The following is a 26,563-nucleotide window of genomic DNA, read 5'->3' as shown; positions in this document are numbered from 1 at the left end:
GGTGCGATCACATTTTGGTTCCTTCCCCCATTTCAATAACTTCGCTTTGCGAGTGCTGCTATTAAAGGGTACAAAGGAAAGATCTGTTCTTTTGTCATAGATAAAGAACGAACAAAAAGAAGGGTTTCGCGTGGTCCGAGAGTGTCTTTTCCTATCTCTCTCTGGAACGCAAGACCCATCCCGATTCTGGAGCCTCGAAACTCCACTCCCATGCCTTTCGTGGTCGGACCAAGCCAACCGGCTCCTTCCCACAAGTCTTTTTTCAGGGAACAACTTTCTTTATCTGTCTATTTTATGGATAACCCATTGTTCAAATATATTTGGGAAACTTTCCCCAAGAAATGGGTACAAAAAATGGAAAGATCGGAACATGGGAATAGATCAGATACCAATACGGACTACCCATTTCCATTGTTGTGCTTTCTGAGATTTCATACCTATACACGGGTTCAAGTTTCGATCGATATTTGCGGAGTTGATCATCCCTCTCGAAAACGAAGATTTGAAGTGGTCCATCATTTACTGACTACTCGGTATAACTCACGCATTCGTGTACAAAACCAGTGTAGACGAAGTAACACGAATATCTCCGGTAGTCAGTCTATTACCACACAGGGGATGGGCTCTCTAAGTGACCCGATTCTCGGCGATAAAAAAAATACCGATCTTTGGCCAATAAGATGATAGATGGAGTCATATGCAGAGCTAGGGGGGGGGGGGTCCAGATTCCATATGAAATAGATTTTTATCCATTTTTGTAGTCCAGTCCTAGCCCAGCCCTGACCAGCAAATAGTTTGATTTGTGCATATGAAATTAGATTTTTATTAATAATTGTAGCCAATTTTTATTTTATCTCAAAAAAGAAATTTTAGACTATCACACAAAAAATATATATATATTTTTTGCTAACTCCCCCCCCCCCATGAATCCTAGCTACGCTACTGGATGGAGTGGAAAGGGAGGATTGGATGATGAGATCTGTGTATTAGAGATCTTATGATCTCTAAAACACTGATTTCAAATCACCTCAGATCCGAGGCAATCGAACGAACTCAAGTAATTTTAGGAACAAGATAGTCTTCAAAATAAAGGTCAAAAGTTAAGCGTTTAACTGTAATAACAAGAAAGTTGATCTGTTATCGTATATTTCTCACAATCTGGCAGTTATTTGGAATTTTAATAAAGAGGGAGAAAGAAAAAAGGCTTTTACGGAAACTCTGCCCTCTCTCTCTCTCTCTCTCTCTCTCTCTCTCTAGGCCCGCCGGAGAATGGAGGGGCAACCGGAAAATGAGATCTACGGCGACAACAATGTGACGGAGGAGGGCGAGATGGATGCGGATGCCGAGATGGTTGGGGCTGAAGACGGCGATGCTTCTTCTTCCAAGGTTAGGGTTTCTTCCTTTCCGACTCTCTCCGCAACGGATTCAGAGCACCAAAAGAATGTTTTTTTTTTAGGAGTTGGATGAGATGAAGAGGAGGCTCAAGGAGATCGAGGACGAGGCCGGCGCGCTCCGCGAAATGCAGGCCAAGGTCGAGAAGGAAATGGGCGCCGTGCTAGGTGTTGTGTTTTTTTATTTTTTTTACTTGTTTGGTGGAAATCAGTTTCGGTTTATGGAATGTTTATTTAGAAGAGTGAATCTTGAGCTTTGGTTTGTTTTCTTCTTACCGGATATGGTTGAGTTTTGTGGGAATTATGCGATTCTGGTGAGTTGGGATGCTGGTTTTCTTGGGTTTCGATTAGTACGGTCTTGATATTGAAGTCCTATTGCATATTTATGATGATGGGCGTCGAAAATCTGTCACAAACTACATGATTTGCTAGCTGAATTGAGCTGTTTGTCAAACGATTTTAGAGTTTCAACTTGAGAAAATTGTCAACTTCTGTTGCGGGTTGATTTCGATTGTTGTCCGATTTGTTTTTAATTGGGTTTCAGAGCAACTGGTTTAGAATAACATGTGCAAGCATTTAGCGGTCCTACTTAGACTAGCTAAATACCACAGGAGTTGGAATTATGAAGATTGGATTTGCATCTATAGCTGCATTTTTGTACTCTATTCGTCTTGTTCTGGAGATCACTTCAAGATTTTCAGTGGCTATTTCCATGTACTCTTTGACACTTCACTTCACTATTGATCGAATAAGCGATGAAAACTAAATAAAAAGATAATACCAATAGAAGAAAACGAGGATGGGGGGATGCATCGTTTTTGGTTCTTTGAATCAAATGAAAAATCAAGGGTGACAAGAAGGGAATTGCAATGTGAAATGTTATGGAAAGTGAAAGTTGGAGGTCATCATAAATGGTGTTTAATAGGAATCTTCAATCCATTTAACCGGTCCCTTTATCCATAATTTGTACTGGTTCTTGATCAAGTTAAAAAAGTTATTCTAATCTCAGCCAACTTCGAGTCAGTTTTTATTTGAGCAAAACACTATTGGTTTTCTTCTGTCTGAGCAATAATTCTAGTTTCAACCTAAGTGTGAGTTGGGATACTGAATAAGATTAAACTCTACTTAGCTTGTGATCTAGTCAGATCCAGATTCATCAATGAAATTGACTTTCAACAGTTCCAGAGTTGGATTTTTTATCAAGTTTGTGCTGGATTTGAAGGTTACTTGGTTAGGTTCTGGTTTGACTTAGAAATTTTTTAGTTTTGAGTGATACTGGCTCAATAAGATCCCATAGCCGCTAAGTAAAAGTCCTGAAAGTTAATAGAAAAGGCATCAATTTCAAACAAAAAAACAAGTAATGGATTAACAAATGTGGGCTGAAGAAGAAAGGGATCACGAAGAATGGCATGAAGAGCATGAATAGAGGGAATGAATAATAAGAGAGGAGCCGACTATTTTCTAGGGCAATTTTATCGAGGCAAAGGTTTAGGCCATAGTTGGCAAACTTGTGACTCGGATTCGGATTGCCTGACCCTTGACTCGTGAGTCAGTGGGTCAACTCGGTAACTCAGACGAGTTAGGATTATGCATTTTCTATTATTAAGATATGTAAAAATATCAAAATTCATTCTATATGATCGCAAAAATTAGCACATGACATCAATAACTAAGTTATATAAGTATTCAACTATACATAATTGTTAATATTTATGATTTAAAAACATATGATTCTTTATAACAAGTATTCTTTTTATGGACATTATACATTAAAAGCACAAAATGCAAAATAAAAAGTACATAAGAAGCATGTAGATCGGTGGCTCTGAATTTGTGAACCAGTTAGGGTCTGATCCAGGTCCCAAGTCGACTCGCCGAATTTGCCAATTACGGCTTAGGCATCCTTGATAGATAACAAGCAAGTTAACCAAAGACTTATTACTATGCCAATCATAGTTGACAAACTTGTGATTCGGATTTGGATCGCTTGACCCTTGAGTCACGAGTTAGCGGATCAACTCGGTAACTCGGACGAGTTAGGACTATGCATTTTCTAATGTTAAGATATGAAAAAAAATCAAACTCTAAATTGTTTAATAACTAAATTTAGCACATGCTATCAATGACTAAGCTATATAACTATTCAGCTATGCATAATTGCTAATATTTATGATTTTAAAATATATAATTCTTTATAACAAGTAGCCTTTTATGAGCATTACACATTAAAACCACATGCATGAAAAAAACACATAAGAGATATGCGGATCAGTGGTCCTGAATCGGTGATCAGTTGAGGTTCGATTCGGGGTTTGCCAACTATGATGTCAATGGATCATTTAGGCACAAGGAAATCTTAGTTTTCTTGAGTCTAGGATTGCCTAAAATAAATGACATAGCTTGGCAATCCTTTGAGCATGAAGCCATGAAAATATAAAAATATAAAAACATAAAAATAAAAAAAAATACTGAAAAACTTATCGAAACATGATTATAATGTTTTAAATATTATAAAAACAAATGCAAAATTTCAACTTTGTTTCACATCCCCTTCCAAACCTAGGTACTTTCCTAGGCACCTAAGTGCTCCTAGGCGGGCTTTTAATTACATTGCTTCACTCCAACCAGTCATAGAAAGACTAAATCAATATAGTTCTCCATGGAATCAATAAACGCTTTGTATGTTGTAAAAGATGCACCGAGCCCTAGATAGAGAGAGAAGAGAGAGAGAGAAGAGAAGAGAGAGAGAGAGAGAGAGAGAGAGAGAGAGAGAGAGAGAGAGAGAGAGAGACGGCTGCACAAGAAAAAGAGAACTCAATATCGTTATTAAGGCCTCTCTCTATGTTAAATAGAGAGACGCTTAAAAGCATAATTACAATCAAGCCCCATTATAAAAGCAAAAATACAAATAGCATCTAATATAAAAGGACTTCACTTAAAACCACCTATTCTCAACACTCCCCCTCAAGCTGGAGCATAGATATCAATCATGCTCAGCTTGTCACAACATTTTGAGAAATTTGGTCTACCAAGAGGTTTTGTAAACATATATGCAACTTGGTCTTCCGACTTTAGATATTTGGTAGTGATATGACCAACTTGAACCATATCTCTTACATAGTGGCAATCAACCTCAATGTGCTTTGTTCTCTCATGAAATACAGGATTGTTCGCTATATATGTTGCAGCTTTGTTATCACACATCATGGTCATGGGAGAGAAAACCTTCACCTGAAGATCAAGAAGAACAGTACAAACCCACATCAATTCAGCAGCTGTTTGGGCCATAGCCCGATATTCTGATTCTGCACTCGACCTAGAAACCACATTTTGTTTCTTACTTCTTCAAGAGATCAAGTTGTCTCCCAGGAACACACAAAATCCTGTGGTAGATTTTCTATCCACTACAGATCCTGCATAGTCAGCATCAGAATAGGCCACTATCTCCAGAGTTCCACCTTTTCTGAACAATAACCCCTTTCCAGGAGAAGATTTTAGATATCTGAGAATCATAATAGCTGCATTCCAGTGTACCTCAGTTGGTTTGTCCATAAACTGACTAACTTTGCTTACTGCTAAAGCAATATCCGGCCTGGTCACAGTTACATACAGTAGTTTCCCTACTAGGGAGCGATAGCTTTTGCTATCAACCAGTTTTGACCCTTCTTTAGACAACTGAACTTTATGGTCCATGGGAATATTTGCTGGTTTAACTCTCAACATTCTCGTTTCCTTTAATAAGTCAAGAACATACTTCCGTTGAGACAAAACCATCCCTTCACGGCTCCTGGCAACTTCTATACCCAGAAAATACCTGAGTGAACCAAGGTCTTTTGTAACAAAGTGTTTTTGAAGATGAGCCTTTGTGGCTTCAATAGCTTTCACATCATCTCCTGTAAGAATGATGTCATCCACATATACCACCATAACAACTATGCCAGAGCTAGTTTTCTTTTTCAATCTACACACCTTCTGACACTCCCCCTCAACCTCGAATCCTGGAGGTTGTTGCATGTAAACGGTCTCAGATAAGTCCCCATATAGAAATGCATTTTTCATATCTAATTGGTACAAGCTCCAACCATGCTGAACAGCTACTGAGAGAACAAGACGAATGGTACCCATCCGTGCAACAGGAGAAAAAGTTTCAAAGAAATCAATACCATATGTCTGAGTATACCCTTTGGCTACTAATCTGGCCTTGTACCTTTCAATAGAACCATCAGATTTGTACTTTATGGTATATACCCATTTACATCCAACAATGTCAGCATCTGTTGGGGAATCAACTAGATCCCATGTATGCTGAGATATTAAAGTATCTATTTCTTCTTGCATAGCCAGCTTCCAGCGAGTATCAAGCTCTGCCTGTTGATAGTTCAGAGGAATAGTTTCAGCAGATAAGGCTGAAATAAAAGATTTCATCTGATTTCCAATTCTGGCATCAGAGACAAAATGAGATATGGGATATAAGGTACATTGTCGTGTCCCCTTTCGTAGAGCAATAGGCCTGTTATCATCATCATGAAGATCACTATTGTCAGTAGAACTTACCTCAAGGGAAGAAGAAGATGAAGGCACTTGCGAAGGTGGATCTCTACGCACATATACCAATGGAGGATTATGAAATCTGGAAGAGGATGAAGTTTGGTTCGGGAATGAGGGCACGAGTTCTAAAGGAAAAGGAGGTATAGGTAATGGACAAGACTCAGCTGGATCAACCTGCAGCGGGGAACCGGTACTAGAGTAATATGGAGTGGATTCCAAGAAAGATACATCCGCACTGACATACTCTCGGCGAGAAGTAGGATCATAACATCGATATCCCTTTTGATTTTTGGGATAACCTATAAATATGCATTTTGTAGCTTGAGCAGCTAATTTATCATGGTCAGGGCCAAGTTTGTGTACAAAACAAACACATCCAAATACTTTGGGCGAGAGGGAGAAGAGGGGGGTATTGGGTTTTAGGATATGAATTGGAATTTGATCACCCACAGAAGATGAAGGCATGCGGTTGATTAGATAGCAAGCAATTGTAATTGCATCACCCCAGTATAACGCAGGAACATTGGATTGAATCATAATGGTCCTGGCAACATCAAGTAGGTGACGATGTTTTCGCTCAGCCACCCCCATTTTGTTGAGATGAATAGGCACATGAAGTTTGGGGTTGGATGTCATTATCTTGGTAAAATTATAACAGACTTTTTGATTTAAACTCGAGAGCATTATCAGTGCGAACAATCTTGACACTAGATTCAAACAGTTTTTATTTCAAGAATTAAAGATTTGATAATACTTGGAACGTCAGATCGTTCCTTTATTAAAAACACCCATGACAACTTAGAGAAATCATCAACAATAACTAAATAGTATCGACACTGAGTCCTAGTAGGAATCTTACTAGGACCCCATACATCTGCATAAAGAAGTTCAAAGACTTTATTACTAGACTGACTTTGACTCGAAGGGAACGGACTTCGATGATGCTTGCCCAGCTGACATGCTTCACACTGAAATGATGTGGTGGAAGGAATCTGAGGAAAGACCGAACAGAGCTTTGACAATGAAGGATGACCAAGACGACGATGCCACTGAACAGGACTGAATGAATGTTCCACTGCAGCATGAACAGTACCCATTGGATGATGTAGGTAGTAAATTCCATTTTCTTCATAGCCTCCACCAATACCACTATCTTCAAGATACTTCTTGAATTCATTTGAGATATACTCTCCTCCGGAATCAGTTCTAAATATCTTTAAGTCGCTATTAAATTAATTTTTAATCATCACATGATATGATTTAAAGCATGAAAAAACTTAATGCTTATGTCTAAGAAAATATATCTAAGAATACCTAGAAAAATCATCCGCAAAAATCACATAATAGGCAAACCCTCTTTTTGAAACAACAGGTGCCGGTCCCCAAACATCCGAATGAACAATTTTGAAAGGTTTAGAAGTAAACATGGATCTTTGTTCAAAAGGCATACTTCTCATCTTTCCAAGAATAAAGTCATTACAAGAGAATGTATCTTTACAAAGATTTTTAGCAAAATGCAAATAAGATAACTTGGTGATATTGGGATGACCAAGTCTTTTGTGCCAAACATTTATATCCTTATGTTGGACAACATTACAAAAAGATTTTTAGGAACTTAAAGAGAATCCATATAATATAAGTCTCCCTTCCTAGAGCCTTCCTCAATCAATTTCCTGGACCGTGATCCTGTATTAAACATTTATCAAAGGAAAATTTAATATAGCATCCATGGTCCGAGAGTTGAGAAACAGAGAGAAGGTTCAAGTTTAATTTTGGCATAAATCTAATTTTGGGGATGAAAAAGTTTTGAGTTTCAAAATTCCCAACACCTTTAATTTCAAGAGAAGTCCCATCCGCAGTAGAAACAAAAGATGTGGAAATATTTTTTGAATATCCGAAAAAAGAATACATGTTTGGGGACATATGAAAAGACGCACCCGAATCCAAAAGCCAAGGAGGTTTACCTGGACGAGAGAAAGTAGATACAACAACTCCCAAGATGACTCCCTTGAAGAGAGGTTGAAGTGCTTCCACAATTTGATTTAGTGAAAGTGATCCACTTGAAGAAGTCTCCTCCTTTTACGGCTGAGAGGTGGTGGTCATGGCTAACAACTTCTTCCACTTGGGACAAACGGGTTTGATATGCCCCGGTTCTTTAAAAAAATGGCAAACAATTTTGCTATAATCTTTTTTTCCACCTTGTCCACCATTTCCTCATTGATTTTGATTTTTAAAATGAAGGGGGACGATAGGCTCTTAAATTGTTTCCGGGCCTAGACACCGCATTGACCTCATCATTCTCTTCGAAATTGGATGGAATCACAAATATATTTAACCCTTGCTTATTTATACCCATACGGGTTTCTTCCCCACTTAATTTGGTGAGAACATCCTCAAGAGAAGGAGGAGTGAAAGAGGACAAAAGAGAAAACCTTATTTGCTCAAATTCGGACCTTAGCCCATTCAAAAAATTGAAGAATCGATCTTCTTCTAATTGTTTGTGGCGAAGTTCAATTGTCTCTCCATTCTATTTTGGTTTGAGCATAGCAAGCTCGACCCAAATGGAAGAAAGATTGGCGAAATATTCCGTAATGGTCATTTCGCCTTGAAGAAGAGTTAGAGCCTTCTTTTGAAGGTAATATTTATGGGACAAGTCCCTTGAGCTATACATTTTCTCAAGATACTCTCATGCTTGAGAAACCTTTTTGAATTTGATAATATTCGCGTTGATTTTTGTCCTAACGGAAGAAAAAATCCAAGACAATATTTTGAAATTCTGCATTTTCCATTCATCATGCTTCTTCGAATATTCCTCAAGGGTTTTGGTTCTTTCCTCCCCTCCAAGGATTTTAATTTTACCTTTCTCCATCAAGGTGATTTTTTGTTCCAGTTTCGGGATTGTGCCTTGCACATAACCCCAAAGACCTTTCCCTTTTACGTGAGCCTCCATATTTTTGGCCCAAACATGATAGTTGGAGCCATTGAGTTTGAATCCAATAAAGAAATAAAACTCCTTTTCACCCATTAGAGAGGAAAGATGGAAGAAGAAATACGTACCACAATAGGACTTATAAGTCTTACTTGTCATAATGCCCTTCTAAAATATTGAAGGAAGAAAAGCCCCCACTCCAGTCTCCAAGAAGCCAAAGGCACGTTTTTTGAGGCACCCGAAAAATGAAAACACACACTATCTTCAATCTTTAACCAAGCTTTGATACCATGGAAAAATGTCTTCAAAAAGACTATATGCAAACAAGCATTAATACTTCACAAGAGCGAGCACAAAAGCACCCAAAGAACACTTGAATAATTATGCACAAAGGCATAAAATATCCCACACATGCACAAAGGCATAAAATATATCTTTATATTAAAAAAGTAAAGGAGCTTGAGCTCTCAAGCTTGAGGAAATACAAGGGGAAGTCCCCTATTTATACATCACAAGAGGAGCCACTTAGAGGGCTCCCAAGGGAGTCGTTGGGAGCCCCCCAGCGACTCTTGTGAGGAGCCTTCCATAGGTGGCACAAACCACAAAAAGATAATAAGAAAAGAAAAAGAAAAGAAAGAAAAAAAAGAAAGAAAAGAAAGAAAAGAAAGAATACAATCATATTTCAAATGGAATATGCGTAAAATAGAAAATTATAGAAATACCCTTTTGGGTTATTATGAGCAATATATATATATATATATATATATATATATATATATATATATATATATATATATATATATATGTGTGTGTGTGTGTGTGTGTTTGTGCATACAACAAGATTAAGGATTATATTTTAACAGCGTTGACATAAAGAAATGTTGAAGTCTTGCAAAATTTGAGCATGCAAATGATGCGTGGGATTACCTTAAGAGAATGTATTCTCTTAAAGATATTGCACATGTGTGCAATCTACAAATCAAAGTACGAAATATGGTTCAAGGAGACAAGAACATTAGGAAGTACTACAGTAGCTTGTCGAAATTATGGGAAGACTTAGCTCTTCTTGAACCAAAATGACATTGTCCACAAGATATTGAACTCCGCCAAAATCAAATAAATACAAAACAAATTTTTTATTTTATTAGTGGATTAAGATCGAAATTTGAATCCACTAAGTCTATTCTTCTCCATCGTGGAAATGTGTCTTTGATAGAGGATATAATAGAGGAATTAAGTATAAAAGAAAATAGACTTAAGAATAGAATCACCAAGTGTGATGACGACTCTGTTTTAGTCGTCTCAAAACCAGGAAACTATGTTAGAACCTACAAACCCCCTAACTATGGAAGTGGAAATGATGAAAAACAAGGCAACGATTTTGAAAAAAGAAAAATCATCTATTATTATTGCCTTGAACCTGGACATGTGAAAACTCATTGTCCAAAATTAAAAAGACCTTATGAGAAAAGGGTTGCATCCGTTGGACCACCACAAGAATCAAGTGAATCTTCCATTGGAAGTATTTCTCTAGCACAATTGATGGAAGCACTTCAACCTCTACTCAAGGGAGCATCTTCATCTACAGGAGCTCCAGTCTCTTCAGTTAGCACCTCCGATTTAGGTAAATCTCTGACTTCTTAACTCAGGTGCTTCATTTCATATGACCCCAAACATTAATAATTTATCTGAATGTCATAACTCAAATGGGTCTAATGTTTTTACTGCTGACGGGACATCACTAGAAATCAAAGCAATAGGAGATTTTGAAAATGTTTCTCAAAACTTAAAAGGTTTTTACATTCCATAAATTAGGTATATTTCAAAATTAAATCTCAATCTTTTGTCTGTTTCCCAATTAACTGACCATGGATATAACATTTCCTTCTTCTCTTGTGATTGTCGAGTATAGGATCACCAGTCAGGGAAGTTGATCGGGGAAGGTAATAGAGAATGCGGCCTATACTACATGGATTTTGTGGAAATTCTCAAGAATATGTTATGTTGTAATGTTCAAAAAAATGACTTGGATCTATGGCACATGAGACTTGGTCATCCTAGCATATCCAAGATTCATCTTTTTCTAAATATGGAAAACTTTTGTAATCCTGAGACATTTAAATATGAAAAATATATTCTTGGAAAATGAAGAAACTACCCTTTTAAGAAAGAAATTTTGTCTCTTCTCAACCTCTTGAGTTAGTACATTTAGATGTATGGGGTCCTCCACCTGTCATATCTGAGGGAGGTTTTTCGTACTATGTCTAGATGACTTTACAAGGCATACTTTGATTTATTTTCTCAAACATAAATCCAAAGTATTTTTTCATTTTCAAATATTTCATAACCTGGTTAAAAACCAATTTAAGAATGACATCTCTATTTTTTGCACTGATTCATGGGGAGAGTATTTATCAAAAGAATTTAACGATTATTTAAATTTACATGGTATTACACATCAAAGATCATGTCCATGTACTCCACAACAAAATGGTTTAGCAGAAAGAAAACATAGGCATATTATAGAAACAACAAAAACTCTATTCATTACTTATCAAGTACCCAAAAAAATTTGGGCCGAGGCTACTCTAACTGCAGTATATCTTATTAACAGAATGCCATCATCCTTGTTAAACAATATATCACCCGTTAAAAAACTTTTCAAACAAATTCCAGATTATTCAAGGTTAAGGGTATTTGGTTGCAAATGTTTTGTTTTATCTAACAAAAATGACAAACTCTCTTCCCGTGCCATTCCATGTGCGTTTTTTGGTTATGCTAACAATAAAAAAGGATATAGATGCCTTGATCTCAGAACTAGAAAGTTATGTGTCACGAAATGTATCTTTTTTAGAAAATGAAACTTTTTTTGAAGTTAAAGATTCAAGAGAAATTGATGAATACTCCTTATTAGACTTTGTTCCAGAGACTAATGAATGAAAAGTTGATCAAGAAGATCAAAATGATATAATAAGCACCGAATCATCTCATCCAGACTGCATTCAATACTTCAGACGAGGTAATCTAGAGCAACTTTATGCTCTAGAAAAATATACTAGAGCACATGATCAAATAGAAACAAGATCATCTAGGGTGCCAAAAGTGCCCAAAAAATTTGTATCCTATGAGTCTTTTTCACCAAAGTATCAAGCATATATTGCCTTATTATATTTCTACATAGAATCGTCTAATTATGTTACAACAAAATAACATTCAGAATGGGTCGAAGCCATGACAGTAGAGTTAAATGCCTTAGAAAAGGCAAATACGTGGACTATTCAAGATATTTCACCTGAAAAGAAGTTCATAGGATGTCGATGGGTATACAAAGTTAAAACCAAGATTGATGGCACTCGTGAAAGATTTAAAGCCCGACTAGTTGCCAAAGTTTATTCCTAAGAACATGAAATAGACTATGAAGAGACTTTTGCACTAGTCGCTAGAATGACCACCGTAAGAACCTTAATAGTTCTTGCCTCTGTAAAGAAATGACATATCTTTTAGATGGATGTCAAGAATGCATTTCTCAATGAAAACCTAGTTGAAGAAGTATATATGGAATGACCACCTGGCATTAAGATTCCTTTAAGAAAAAACCCTTCGTTTACATAAGGCCTTGTATGGTCTTAAGCAGGCCCAAAGGCTTGGTATAATAAGTTCAGTCAAGTTATGCTTGATTTTGGTTTTCAATTTTGTCTTCTTGATACAACTTTGTTTATTAAGAAATCTAATGCAGGTATTATTATTATTCTTCTCTATGTGGATGACATGATCATCACAGGAAGTGATAAACAGGGAATTGACAATATCAAAAAAATTCTCAAAAACAACTTTGAAATAAGTGATTTAGGGTTTTTAAATTTTTTTTTGTATTGAAGTGGTTTATTCTCTTAAAGGATATTTACTAACTCAATATAAATTTGCTCTTGATATTGTTGACAGGTCAGGAATCACAAATGAAAAGCATGTTGATACTTTTGAAGTTGTAAATACCAAAATAAAGATTGACAATGGAGAACCACTTGAGAACCCAACACCTTATAAACAACTTGTTGGGGCATTGTCTTACCTTTCTATCACCAGACCTGACATTGCACATGTTGTTCACACAGCAAGTCAATTTCAGCATGCTCCTACCACTGTTCATATGGGAGCTGTGTTACGTATTATTAGATATATTAAAACTTTCATTTTTAGAGGACTTTTTTTATCTGTTTTTTCTCATTAGAATTAACTTCTTATACTGATGCAGATTGGGGAGGTGATCCCAATCATCGACACTCGACTACTGGACTTTGTGTGTTTTTAAGAGAATCATTGATTCCTTGGAGGTGCAAGAAGCAACAAAAGGTTTCTCTTTCGTCAACTGAAGCAGAGTATAGAATCATGACTACAACCACCATGGAAGTAGTATGGTTGAGGCGATTGCTTCAAGATATGGGTATTGGGAGTACAGGAGCATTACGGCTATGTTGTGACAATAAAAGTTCTATTTACATTGTCAGCAATCGTACATTCTACGAACGGACCAAGTATATTATGATGGACTGCCACTACGTACGAGTGGAATAGGCACCATTGATCTCCCATATGTCTTCTCAAAATATCAACTGGCGGATTTCTTTACCAAACCTTTCGATGCTCCTCGATTTTACTTTCTTTTAGACAAACTTTCGGTTGTTCAACTGTAAGTTTGAGGGGGAGTATTAAATAATGTAATCTCATATGTAAATATTCCATCATATGTAATCTTTAATCTTTTATTTTCAGTTTAGATACATAGTTTAGTTATATTAGGAATAGAGTAAACTTTAAATTTCATTTTTTTGGACATATGTAAACTTTATGCTTTTTGACCAAAAGTCAAAAGCCATAAAGTAGAGAGACGTTGGACTCCCAACAACTCTAAATAGAGTTGTTGGGAGCCCAACGACTTCCTCTCCCTTCTCATTTCTTTAGTTATAAATAGGGGACTCTTCCCTTTATAATAAATCACTATTGGTGTGGGTTTAATCCTACTTGAATGAAATTCATTCTTTACTTTTTATTTGTGCATTATCTTTTGGGTACTTTGTGGATGAACCTTGGTGGTTCTTGAGTGAATGCTTTGTGTATGAACCTTTATGGTTCTTTAAGAGATTATTTGTGACGATTCGGTTATGGGTTCTATCTTCTTTCATTCAGGTATGAAATCACATGATAAAAAAGTTAACACTCCCGATGTTATCAATGCTAAAATAAGGATTGATGACGGAGAACTACTTGAAGACCCAACTCCTTGCAGATAACTTATTGGAGCTTCTTACCTTTCAATTACTATACGCGATATAACACATGTTGTACACACTAGTCAATTTCATCACGCTCCCACTTTTATTCACATTTGAGTTGTTTTGTATATTATTAGATATATTAAGACTTCTATTTATTGAGGCATTTTTTTTGTCTACTTCTTTCACTTTAGATTTAATTGCTTATATTGATGTTGATTGGGGAGGTGATCCGAATAACAGACATTCAACCACAGTTTTTTGTGTTTTTTTAAGAGAATGATTGATTTCATAGCAGTGCAAGAAGCAACAAAATGTCTCTCTCTTCGATTGAAGTTGAATATTGAGCCATGACAACTATAGAAGTGGTCTGGCTCAGAAGATTGTTGGCTGATATAGGAGTTCCAATAAAATGAGCCTTATGAATATGTTGTGATAACAAAAGTTCTATCTACATTGCCAGCAATCGGACATTTCATAAGCACATCAAACATATTGAGATAGATGTCACTATATACAAGGGGAGTATTTACATGGCACTATCGATTTGCCCTATGTTACATCAGAATACCAGTTGGCGGATTTTTCAACAAACTTCTCGTTGCTCCTGGATTTTATTTTCTCTTAAGCAAACTTTCGGTTATCTAATCGTAAGTTTAAAGGGGTGTTAAATTGTATATATATATATATATATATATATATGCTGTAACTTTTTTCTCTTTTTGTATTCTTCCTTTTGTCTTTTGTTTCGTTCCTTTTTGTTGTAACTTTTTCCCTTTGTATTCTTCTTTTTGTCTTTTTGTTTGGTTCCTTTTTGACCCGTCAACATAAAGTTAATTAGTCAAAAAGAGTTGCTGGAACTGTTCCCTTTCGAAAGTTAACTAGTCAAAAAGTTAACCGGTCAACATAAGCAGTTAAATCAAAAGATGAGGAAGAGGATAAGAAAAGCCTTTTCGAAATAGTGTTTGTAATGTATCACACAATCCTCGTTACTACTGCCATGTGCACAATGGTAGGTGCATGTTGAAACTGGCTAGTTGCATGAACAACATGAGCAATATCAGGTCAGGTGATGAAGAGATAAGTGAGAGATCCAATTCATTAAAAGATGATGAAGGGGATAAGAAAAGCCCTTTCGAAATAGTGTTTGTAATGTATCACACAATCCTCGTTATTGCTGCCATGTGCACAGTGGTAGGTGCATGCTGAAACTGGTTGGCTGCATGAAAAACATGAGCAATATCAGGTCGAGTGATTGAGAGATAAGTGAGAGATCCAATTAATTGATGATACAGAGGAGGATTTTCAAGTAATACAATATCTTCGAGCCTTAATTTAACATTTATGATTTCAAGGGTCTCCACCTTTTTTTCATTTGAAACTCTTGACTTAGCATATATGTCAGCAGCTAATTTCATTTGAGAGAGAATATATCTTAAACTCCGCCTGTGTAGTTATACACTGCCGGTCCCAAGCCCGGATAAAGGAGGAGGGTTGCGGTAGGCCTGTGACAGCCAGCATAAAAACTTTGTCATATCCTATGAAAATGAACCAATATAAGAATTTCGTTGGGGCGTTCCCTACTGAGCGACGCGCTGTACTCTCTAGGCCCGGAGGCAGTGATAAATGTGCAAGGGTTGCTAGGTCGTCGCCCAGAAGCGACGCGTCACACCGGCGCCCGGGTGTGGTGTCAAATAGGCAAGGGTTCCCTCACTTTGTTGGACGGGTGGGGGTAAAGAAGTTAGTCCAAGACCATAAAATTAGGTTAGCCACTTGGAACATAGGGTCTTTAACTGGTAAGTTGGTAGAGTTAGTAGATGTTATGTGTAGGAGAAAGATTGATATTTTATGTCTTCAAGAGACCAAATGGGTAGGTGAGAAAGCTAAAGTGATAGAACCTTGGGGATATAAGATTTGGTATACAGGAATAGGAATGGAGTAGGGATTGTTATGAGTCGTCAGTTTATAGATAATGTAGTTGAGGTCCGTAGGAAGGGTGATAGAATTTTACTTATTAAATTAGTATTAGGTACGGATATTATTAATATTATTAGTGTTTATGCACCTCAAGTAGGTTTAGATGATTCCATTAAGCATCAATTTTGGGAAGATTTAGATGGAGTAGTACAAGAGACATCTTATGGAGAAAAGCTTTTCATCGGCGGTGACCTTAATGGACATGTAGGCATTAGTAGGGATGGATTTGAGAATATCCATGGAGGCTATGGTATAGGAGAAAGAAATGAAAGTGGAGAAAGGATTTTAGATTTTTGTTTGTCTTATGATATGATCTTAGCAAACACTTGGTTTAGGAAGAGGGAGTCTCACCTAGTAACATTTAAAAGTGGGGTTAATACGAGTCAGATAGATTTTTTCCTACTTAGAAAGAGAGATAGGGGTTGTTGCATCGATTGTAAGGTTATACCAGGAGAAAGTGTAGCTACACAACATAGAGTCTTAATTTTAGATCTTAGAATTAGACAATGCCGCAAAAGGGATAGACATAGGATAGATCCTAGAATTAAGTGGTGGGCACTGAAAGGAGTTAAACAAGGAATGTTTGTAGAGCAGGTAGTTAAGGAAGCTGATTGGTGTCTCGAGGAGGATTCAGAATCAATGTGGAATAAGATAGCGGGTGGCATGAGAAAAGTGGCTAAGGAGGTATTGGGTGAGTCTAAAGGCGGTGCACCACTAGGTAAGGATACATCGTGGTGGAACGAGGATGTCAAATTAGCTATTAAGGTTAAAAGAGAGTGTTATAGAAATCTAAGTAAGAGTCGTGATAATGAGAATTTGGAGAAGTATATGATAGCAAAGAAGGAAGCTAAAAAAGTTGTTCGAAACGCGAGGGCTAAGGTATATAAGGAGGTTTATGACAAGTTGGATACCAAAGAAGGCGAGAAGGATATTTATAGGCTTGCAAAGATGAGAGATAGGAAATCGAAGGATTTGGGTATGGTTAGATGTATCAAAGATGAAACGCAACGGGTTTTAGTCAAAGATGAGGAGATTAAGGAGAGATGGAAAGATTATTTTGATAAGCTATTTAATGATAGTCATGCTCAAGATCTTGGAGACTTCTCCATTCCTTTTCATGAGATAAATCGTGACTTCATGCGCAAGATTCAAAAGAAAGAAATTGCAGAGGCTTTGAAGAAAATGAAATCAAGAAGGACAGTTGGCCCAGATGGTATACCTATCGAGGCTTGGAAATGCTTGGGAGAGAAAGGTTTAGAATGGTTGACAAATCTTTTTAACTTGTTTTGGCGAACAAATAAGATGCCTAATGAGTGGAGGAAGAGTACTTTGGTGCCTTTATATAAGAATAAGGGTGATATACAAGATTGCACAAACTATCGTGGTATAAAACTCATGAGTCATACTATGAAACTTTGGGAGAGGGTGATTGAGTCTAGGTTGAGGAAGGTTGTCATGGTATCGGAGAATCAATTTGGTTTTATGCCTGGAAGATCAACTATGGAAGCTATACATCTTCTTAGACAACTTATTGAAAGATATAGAGAGAGGAACAAAGATTTGCATATGGTTTTTATTGATTTAGAGAAGGCATACGATAGAGTACCTAGGGACGTTCTCTGGTGGACAATGATGAAGAAAGGTGTTTTTCTCAAGTACATTAGTATAATTAAAGATATGTATGAAGGAGTAGTAACCAATGTCCGCACTTGTGGAGGGGTGACAACCAATTTTCCGATAACGGTTGGGTTACATCAAGGATCTGCTTTAAGCCCTTTCCTATTTGCGATAGTGATGGATGAGCTTACGAGATCAATTCAAGATAATGTACCGTGGTGTATGTTGTTTGCTGATGATATTGTTTTGATTGATGAGTCTAGAGCTGGGGTTAATGCTAAGTTAGAATTATGGAGACAGACATTGGAAGCTAGAGGTTTTAAGTTGAGTAAGAGTAAGACTGAATATATGGAATGTCGGTTTAGTAAGCAACGAAGTAGTGATGGGAGTGTAGTGAAGCTTGGTGAGCAAGATATACCGGTGAATGATTATTTCAAATATTTGGGATCCATCATTCAAAAGTATGGAGAAATTGATGGAGATGTAAATCATAGGATAAAGGTTGGGTGGATGAAATTGAAAAGTGCTACTGGAGTGCTGTGCGATCGTAGAATGCCATTGCGGTTGAAGGGAAAGTTTTATAGGACGACTATTAGACCCGCTTTACTATATGGTACGGAATGTTGGGCTGCCAAGAGACATCATATTCAAAAAATGAGTGTAGCTGAGATGCGGATGCTTAGATGGATGTGTGGAAATACAATAAAAGATAAGATTCGGAACGAAGAGATACGTAAGAAGGTAGGTGTTGCACCCATTGAAAATAAGATGCGAGAGAATCGTTTATGGTGGTTTGGACATATTTGGCGAAGGCCTAATGATGCTCCAGTTAGAAGGTTGGAGAAATGGGAAAATATATTAGTTAAAAGAGGTCGGGGTAGGCCTAGGAAGACTTGGATGGAGATGATAGGAAAGGATATGAATGCTTTGAACCTCACCGAGGACATGGCGTTGGATAGAAATGATTGGAGGAAAAGGATTCATGTGGAAGACCCAAAATGAATTTCTTTTTTGGTTCATATCGCTGACCCCAATTGTTTTGGGATGAAGGCGTAGTTGTTGTTGTTGTTTGTTGTAGAGAATATATCTTATAGGGGAGTAGGCAACTTCAATTCTTAAAAAATATCTCAAGAAACCAAAGTAAGACATATCAAAAGTTTTCTTTAAGATTGATTTAATTTTAATAACTCATTTGTCGTTTCCTGTGATAATCATATCATCAACATATAGAAGAAAAATCACAATTGTAGTACTTGTTTTCTTGACAAAAAGAGCAGTGTCAGTATAACAAGAGATAAATCTTAATTTAATCAAAACATTACTAAATTTGTCATATCAAGTCTTATGAGCTTGTTTAAGGCCATACAAGGCTTTTTTAAGTTTTAAAACTTTTCTATTTAAATTCATCCTTAGAGGAGGTTCCATGTAGACTTTCTCACCAAGCTCTCCATTCAAAAAAGCATTTTTAATATATAATTGAAAGATAGGCCATTTTTTAATAAATGCAATGGTAATGAGAGCACAAACACTTGTCATTCGTGCTACTGAGGCAAAAGTTTTTTCATAATCTATTTAATATTCTTGAGCATACCCTTCTGCAATTAACCTTGCTTTGTATATTTCTAACGATCCATCACTTTTGGTTTTAACTTTAAACACCCATCTACATCCTATAGGTTTCTTTCTTAACGGTGGATCAACTATTTCCCCTGTGTTAGCTTTCTTAAGAGCATTAAGTTCAAATTTCATTGCTTCATTCCAATGCGGATATTGTTTGGCATCATTAAAATGAGATGGTTCATAATAAAAGTAAGGAATTATTAAACATGCTCTAAAATTTGGAGAGAAAGAGTCATATGATACAAATCTACTTGGAGCATTTTCTAGGTTGGGATTCTTCTAAAGATATGTTTTGAGAGAACTTGTCAAGGGCACATGAATGATCACCTTCACCCCGTCTAGTATACACATGTGTATCATTTAATACATGTTGATTCAAATTCTCATGTTGATCACCATCCTTATCATCTAGTGGATGCTTGTTAAAACATATGTAATAATACCATAATACCCGATAGGGGTATTATGGTCATTTCACAAAGTACCCCATAGGGGTACTTACTTTGCTTCTCGTATTTCACTATTTTTTATTTTTCTTTTTATTTTTATTTTTGTATTTTTTGGATACCGAAAAGGGGCCCCACAATGGAGTCGTTGGGGCTCCCAACGACTCTATTGGGAGCCCCTTTGGTCTCCTCTTCTTATAAATAGGGGGAACCCCCCATGTATGTTGTATTGCTCTTTAGAGCCCCTCTTCAATAATAGTGATATTATTTTTCATGTGTGTAGCCTTTTTATAAGGCCCTTTGTATATCCCTTAGTGGATTTTCTCTCTTGTGCTTGTTGCATTTGTCCGTGTGGGACATAGTGAATGCTTTAGCATTCTTGGTTTCTTCCGCTTATTTCATTACATGGTATCAGAGCCATAAGATCTTCTAAAGGTAAAATCTTGTCTCTCTCTACTTCCTTTCTTTCTCACATCTTCCTTGTGTAGCAATGGAAGTCAAGATCGATCTATCATTCAAACTCAATGGAAAAAATTACATGATGTGGGCATCCGCAATGGAGAATAATCTCAAAGGCAAGAAGCTTTGGGGTTATGTAATGGGAACCGTTCCGGAACCCCAACTTAAGCTCACAAAGATGGAAGGAGATCAAGAGAAAGCACTTGAAGGCGATGCTCGTCTCAAGGCCATTGAAGATTATAATCATCAAATGGAAGATTGGGAGAGCAACCATGCAAAAATCCTTGCATGGTTTATGAATAATGTCGAACTTAAGGTATGTGCAAATATTGCAAAATTCCGCCGGGCAAATGAAGCTTGGTTTTTTATGAAGGGTATGTTTACCCAAAAGGATCTTGCAAGAGCTTATTTCTTGCAAGAAAAAGTAAGAACCACAAAACAAGGCGACATGAGCATACAAGATTACTATAGTGCTCTAAATCCTTTGTGGGATGAATTGGCTCTTTTAGAGCCTAAATGGGTATCTATGGAGGATGTGGTTCTAAGACAAAAACAAATGGAACAAGATAGATTGTTTCAATTTTTATTTGGGCTTCGTCCCGAATTTGAACAAGTGAGATCCTCACTTCTCCATAGATCCACGTTTCCTCCCTTAGAAGAAGCTATTGCCGAGATTACTCAAGAAGAGACTAGGCATAGCATGGGTAAAAGCATAGAGGAAGTTCTTGCCGTATCTAAACCCGACAATCATGTTAAAACATACAAACCACCTCATTTTGGTAAGCAAGGGAGTGGTGGAAGAAAAATGATTATATGTCACCATTGTTATGAGCCGGGACATATTAAACCCGTTTGCCCAAAGCTAAATGGGGCATTCAAGCCAAAGGTGGCTTCCGTTGAAGAATCCACCACCAAAGAAGATGACGGCAAGAACGGGGATCTCAAAGACACTCTTGGACAAATCTCCTTGGCTCTTCAACAAATCTTAAAGGTCACTTCTTCCACCTCCGGTGCCGCCATTGCCTCATCATCACCTCCCGGTACGTACTCTTGGATTTTAGATTCCGGAGCTTCTTTTCACATGACCCCTCATGAAAATGCATTAACCAATGTGCACACCAATTCAAAAATGTCTTGTGTCTCTACGGCCGATGGAACTTTTCTCAAAATAAATGGTGTTGGAACTCTTGATTCTAAAAATGTTCAAAATTTCCTTGTTCCAAAAGTTAGAATAGTTCCAAAATTAAATCTTAACCTCTTTTCCGTTTCTCAAATAGCCGACCATGGATGTGAAATATCTTTCTCATCCCAAGGGTGCTTTGTGCAGGATCTCCGGTCCGGGAAGCGGATTGGGCAAGGCCATAGGAAGGGAGACCTTTATTTTATGGATAATTTAATGCTTCCAAATACCTCATTTTGTACTTATGTCCAAGACAAAAATATTGAAACTTGGCATAAAAGGCTTGGACATCCAAGTTACTCTAAAATGTATCTTTTTCCTTTTGGACACAAGTTTTGTAAAGAAAAAGATATCAATTGCAAAGATTGCATTTTTGGCAAAATAAAGTCTACTCCTTTTCCTATTAGATCCTTTGTGACAACAAGACCTTTTGAATTGGTGCATTCCGATGTTTGGGGGCCATCTCCGGTTCTATCTAAAGGTGGTTATTCATATTATGTTACTTTTATTGATGATTATACTAGATATGTATGGATTTATTTTCTTAACTTTAAATCAGAAGTTTTTAACTTCTTTAAAGAATTTCATGCAAAAATTCAAAATCAATTTCAAAGTCAAATATCCATTCTTAGATCCGATTCGGGTGGAGAATACTTATCAAATGATTTTCAAGCATATCTAAAACAACATGGCATTTGTCATAAAAAATCTTGCCCAAGAACTCCTCAACAAAACGGTCTAGCGGAAAGAAAACATAGGCATATTTTGGAAACCACTAGATCCTTACTCATTTCTAAAAATATTCCTAAAATTTTTGGGCCGAAGCCGTGTTAACCTCCACCTATTTAATCAATAGGATGCCATCTTCAAAATTGAATAATATCTCTCCCTATGAAAAACTTTTTAATATGACACCCGACTACAATCGTCTTCGGATTTTTGGGTGTAAATGCTTTGTTCTTTTACATAAAAGAGATAAATTGTCACCTAAAGCAATAGAATGTGTGTTTTTAGGATATGGTGAAAATCAAAAAGGCTATAGATGCTTTGATCATAAAAACAATAAGTTATTTGTCTCCAAAGATGTAACCTTTTTAGAAGATGAAAATGGATTTGACATATTGGAAAAATCAAATGAAATTGATTATATGTTTATCAATGATCTTTTAGAAGATTCAAATGATGACTCTTTGAGTCATCCGAAAATTTTAGAAAATACTCATGATTCTCATGATAATGATGTATCACCAACTAATGGTGACAATCTCCAAGTATACACTCGGCGTGAGGAAGCCCAACCTATTAGTGCTTTAGAAAAATTCTTGCGGCTTAATGAACCCCTAGAAGAAACCTCCCTTAGGCGTTCTTCTAGAGAATCAATTCCACTTAATAGGTTTGTCTCATATGAAACTCTTTCACCTAAATATAGAGCTTGTCTAATAGCCTTGCATTCTTACTATGAACCCTCCCATTATAATCAAGCAAAAAGTATACCTCATTGGGTTGAAGCAATGAAAGTTGAACTAGATGCTTTAAATAAAGCTAAAACTTGGGAAATAGTTCACCTTCCTCCAAATAAGAAAGCTATAGGATGTCGATGGGTCTACAAAGTCAAAACAAAAAGTGATGGTTCCCTAGAGCGCTATAAAGCTAGATTAGTTGCTAAGGGATACTCACAAGAATATGGCATCGATTATGAGGAGACTTTTGCTCCCGTGGCTCGCATGACAAGCGTTAGAACTTTAATTGCGGTAGCATCATCTAAGAAATGGCCTATATTCCAATTAGATGTTAAAAATGCCTTTCTTAATGGTCAGTTGAATGAAGAAGTATATATGGATCCTCCGCCGGGAATCAGTGTTAACCAAGGACAAACCCTTCGGTTATTAAAAGCCTTATATGGTCTTAAACAAGCCCCTAAGGCTTGGTATGATAGATTTAGTGCTATCATGTTACAATTGGGATTTCGCTCATGTTATACTGACACTGCTCTTTTTGTTAAAAATGCAGGTAATAGTATCATCATCCTTCTGCTTTATGTTGATGATATGATCATCACTGGCAATGATGAAAACGGTATTCTTAAAGTTAAAAATATGTTAAAACATAATTTTGATATGTCTGATCTGGGTTTTCTCAGGTACTTTCTTGGCATAGAAGTTGCATACTCTCCTCGAGGGTATATACTGTCACAGATGAAGCTTGCTGCAGACATATGCTCCAAATCTGGGATTTCAGATGATAAAAAGGTGGAGACTCCCGAGGTTATCAATGCTAAACTACGACTGGAGGATGGAGTTCTGCTGGACGATCCTACGCCCTACAGGCAACTCATAGGCTCCCTCACCTATCTGACTATCACCAGGCCCGATATTGCTCATGTTGTGCACTCTACAAGCCAATTTCAGCATGCTCCTACATCTGTGCATATGAGTGCTGTGCTCCGGATCATTCGATATATTAAAAATACTTTGACTAAAGGGCTATTCCTATCCTCAATCTCTTCCTTAGATTTACTAGCTTATACTGATGCTGACTGGGGAGGAAACCCAAATGATCGAATCTCAACTACTGGCTTTTGTGTATTCCTAGGAGATTCGCTAATTGCTTGGAGGTGCAAGAAACAGCAGAAAGTCTCATTGTCTTCTACTGAAGCAGAATACAGGGCTATGGCAACCACTACAATGGAGCTGGTGTGGCTTCGAAGTCTTCTTCAAGATATGGGAGTCGAAATTACCGGGGCTTCGAAGCTTTGTTGCGACAACAAAAGTGCTATCTACATTGCCAGCAACCACACTTTCCATGAGAGGACGAAACATATTGAAATGGATTGTCATTATGTACGTGATGAATATCTTCGTGGGACAGTAACACTGCCATATGTCACTTCAGAATATCAACTTGCTGATTTCTTCACCAAAGCCCTGCCTGCTCCTCGCTTCTTGTTCCTCCTTGGCAAACTTTCGGTCATTCCCCCGTAAAGTTTGAGGGGGGGTGTTAAAACATATGTAATAATACCATAATACCCGATAGGGGTATTATGGTCATTTCACAAAGTACCCCATAGGGGTACTTACTTTGCTTCTCGTATTTCACTATTTTTTATTTTTCTTTTTATTTTTATTTTTGTATTTTTTGGATACCGAAAAGGGGCCCCACAATGGAGTCGTTGGGGCCCCCAACGGTCACATATGTGACCGTTGGGGGCTCCCAACGACTCTATTGGGAGCCCCTTTGGTCTCCTCTTCTTATAAATAGGGGGAACCCCCCATGTATGTTGTATTGCTCTTGAGAGCTCCTCTTCAATAATAGTGATATTATTTTTCATGTGTGTAGCCTTTTTATAAGGCCCTTTGTATATCCCTTAGTGGATTTTCTCTCTTGTGCTTGTTGCATTTGTCCGTGTGGGACATAGTGAATGCTTTAGCATTCTTGGTTTCTTCCGCTTATTTCATTACAATGCTCACTACTAGAGCTATTGTCAAAAGATTCAAATACCTCAATAGAGTTTGACTCATCATTTCTTGGTAATAAATCAAATAGAAATGAATAATCCATGTTTTCTCTTAGTTCTTTGTTATCAAACCCATTTTCATTTTCATTTTCATTTTCAAGAAAAGTAACATCTTTTGAAACATAAAGTTTGTTATTTATTGGATCAAAACATCGATATCCTTTTTTATTTTCTCCATAACTTAGGAAAACACACTCAATGACTTTTGGAGATAGTTTATCATTTTTATGAGTAAGAACATAACACCTACAACGAAAGATTCTTAGTCTTTTAAAATCGGGAGTCATTTTAAAAAGTTTTTCAAATAGAGAAACATTGTTTAATAAGAATGAAGGGGTTCTATTAATTAAGTTGAGGTTAGAACGGCTTCGGCCTAAAACTTTTTTGGAATATCCTTAGAAATTAAAAGAGCCTTAGTGGTTTCTTTTATATGTTTATGTTTTCTTTCCGCTAACCCATTTTGTTGCAGAGTTCTAGGACAAGACCTTTGATGACAAATTTTATTTTGTTTCAAGTAATTTTGAAAATCATTAGACATGTATTCTCCTCTTGAATTCGATCTAAGAATAAAAAGGTTGCTTAGAAATTGATTTTTAATCATTATATGAAATTCTTTAAAAAAAGAGAACTCATCGGATTTATGATTTACAAAATAAATCCATGTGTATCTAGTAAAATCATTAACAAAAATAACTTAATATGAGTAACATCATTTTGTTATGATAGGTGAGGGACCCAATATATCCGAATGTACTAATTCAAAAGGCCGTATATAAACAAAAGTTCATTGGGTACAGGGAATCGTTTTCATTTTTTCAAAAATACAATCTTTACAAGATATGCCTTTTTCATTACATGTATTTCCCAAAAAAGAAAAAAGAGACATCTTTGAAAAGTTAAGGTGGCCAAGTCTCTTATGCCAAATATCAATACTTTTGATATATACAAAATTACAAAATGACTTGGCTGGAAGAGACAAAAAATTCATAAAATAAATAGCACCTTTCCTATGGCCTTGCCCAGTCAGTTTCTCTAACTGGAGATCCTGCACGGTGCAATCTTTAGGTGAGAGAAACTTTGCAACCATGATCTGACATTTGAGAAACCGAAAAAAATATTTAAATTTAATTTTTGAACCACCGTTATTTTTTGAACCAATTTTTTTTTTAGAATGTTTTGAATCAAGTGTTCCAATACTTTCTATTTTTAAAGAAGTTTCATCGGTCATTGAAATATAAGATGAAGTATGATTAAAATAAACTTTGGAAAGAACATTCTTATAATGTGTTGTATGAAAGGAAACACCCGAATCAAGAATCCACGTACCTAGAGGAGATGAGGGCAATGCAATGGCAGTACTCGAAGTGGAGGATGATTTGAGAAGTTGTTGAAGTGCCTCTGATATTTGATTAATCGTGTCTTTAATATCTTCATTTTTTGCTTGTTTTTTCTTTTAGGTATAATTTCACCAACGAAAGCAATCTTATCTTTAAGCTTAGGACATACCGGTCTAATGTGTCCTGGTTCATTACAATGGTGGCAAGTGACACCCTTCCTATATCCAATATTATAATTGGGCCGATTACCATAGTTATTTAGTTTTACAAAGTGG

At 36.7% G+C, this 26,563-nt stretch overlaps 1 protein-coding gene across 1 annotated transcript in view; it reads left to right on the top strand.

Annotated features, from left to right (window-relative positions):
• Positions 1–1,246: 1,246 nt before the first annotated feature.
• LOC149819101 (polyadenylate-binding protein 2-like) overlaps positions 1,247–26,563 on the top strand; it is a 41,664-nt gene continuing 16,347 nt past the window's right edge. The window contains exons 1-2 of the mRNA XM_089984271.1: positions 1,247–1,386; positions 1,457–1,559. Coding sequence (XP_089840397.1) covers positions 1,270–1,386; positions 1,457–1,559 — 220 coding nt within the window. The 5' untranslated portion in view covers positions 1,247–1,269. The remainder of the gene's footprint in view (positions 1,387–1,456; positions 1,560–26,563) is intronic.

The sequence above is a fragment of the Nuphar pumila genome, chromosome 13 (genome assembly GCF_984573655.1).
Source record: "Nuphar pumila chromosome 13, dmNupPumi1.hap1.1, whole genome shotgun sequence".
In the NCBI taxonomy this organism is placed as follows: Eukaryota; Viridiplantae; Streptophyta; class Magnoliopsida; order Nymphaeales; family Nymphaeaceae; genus Nuphar; species Nuphar pumila.
This window is presented reverse-complemented; position numbering and strand designations above follow the sequence as displayed.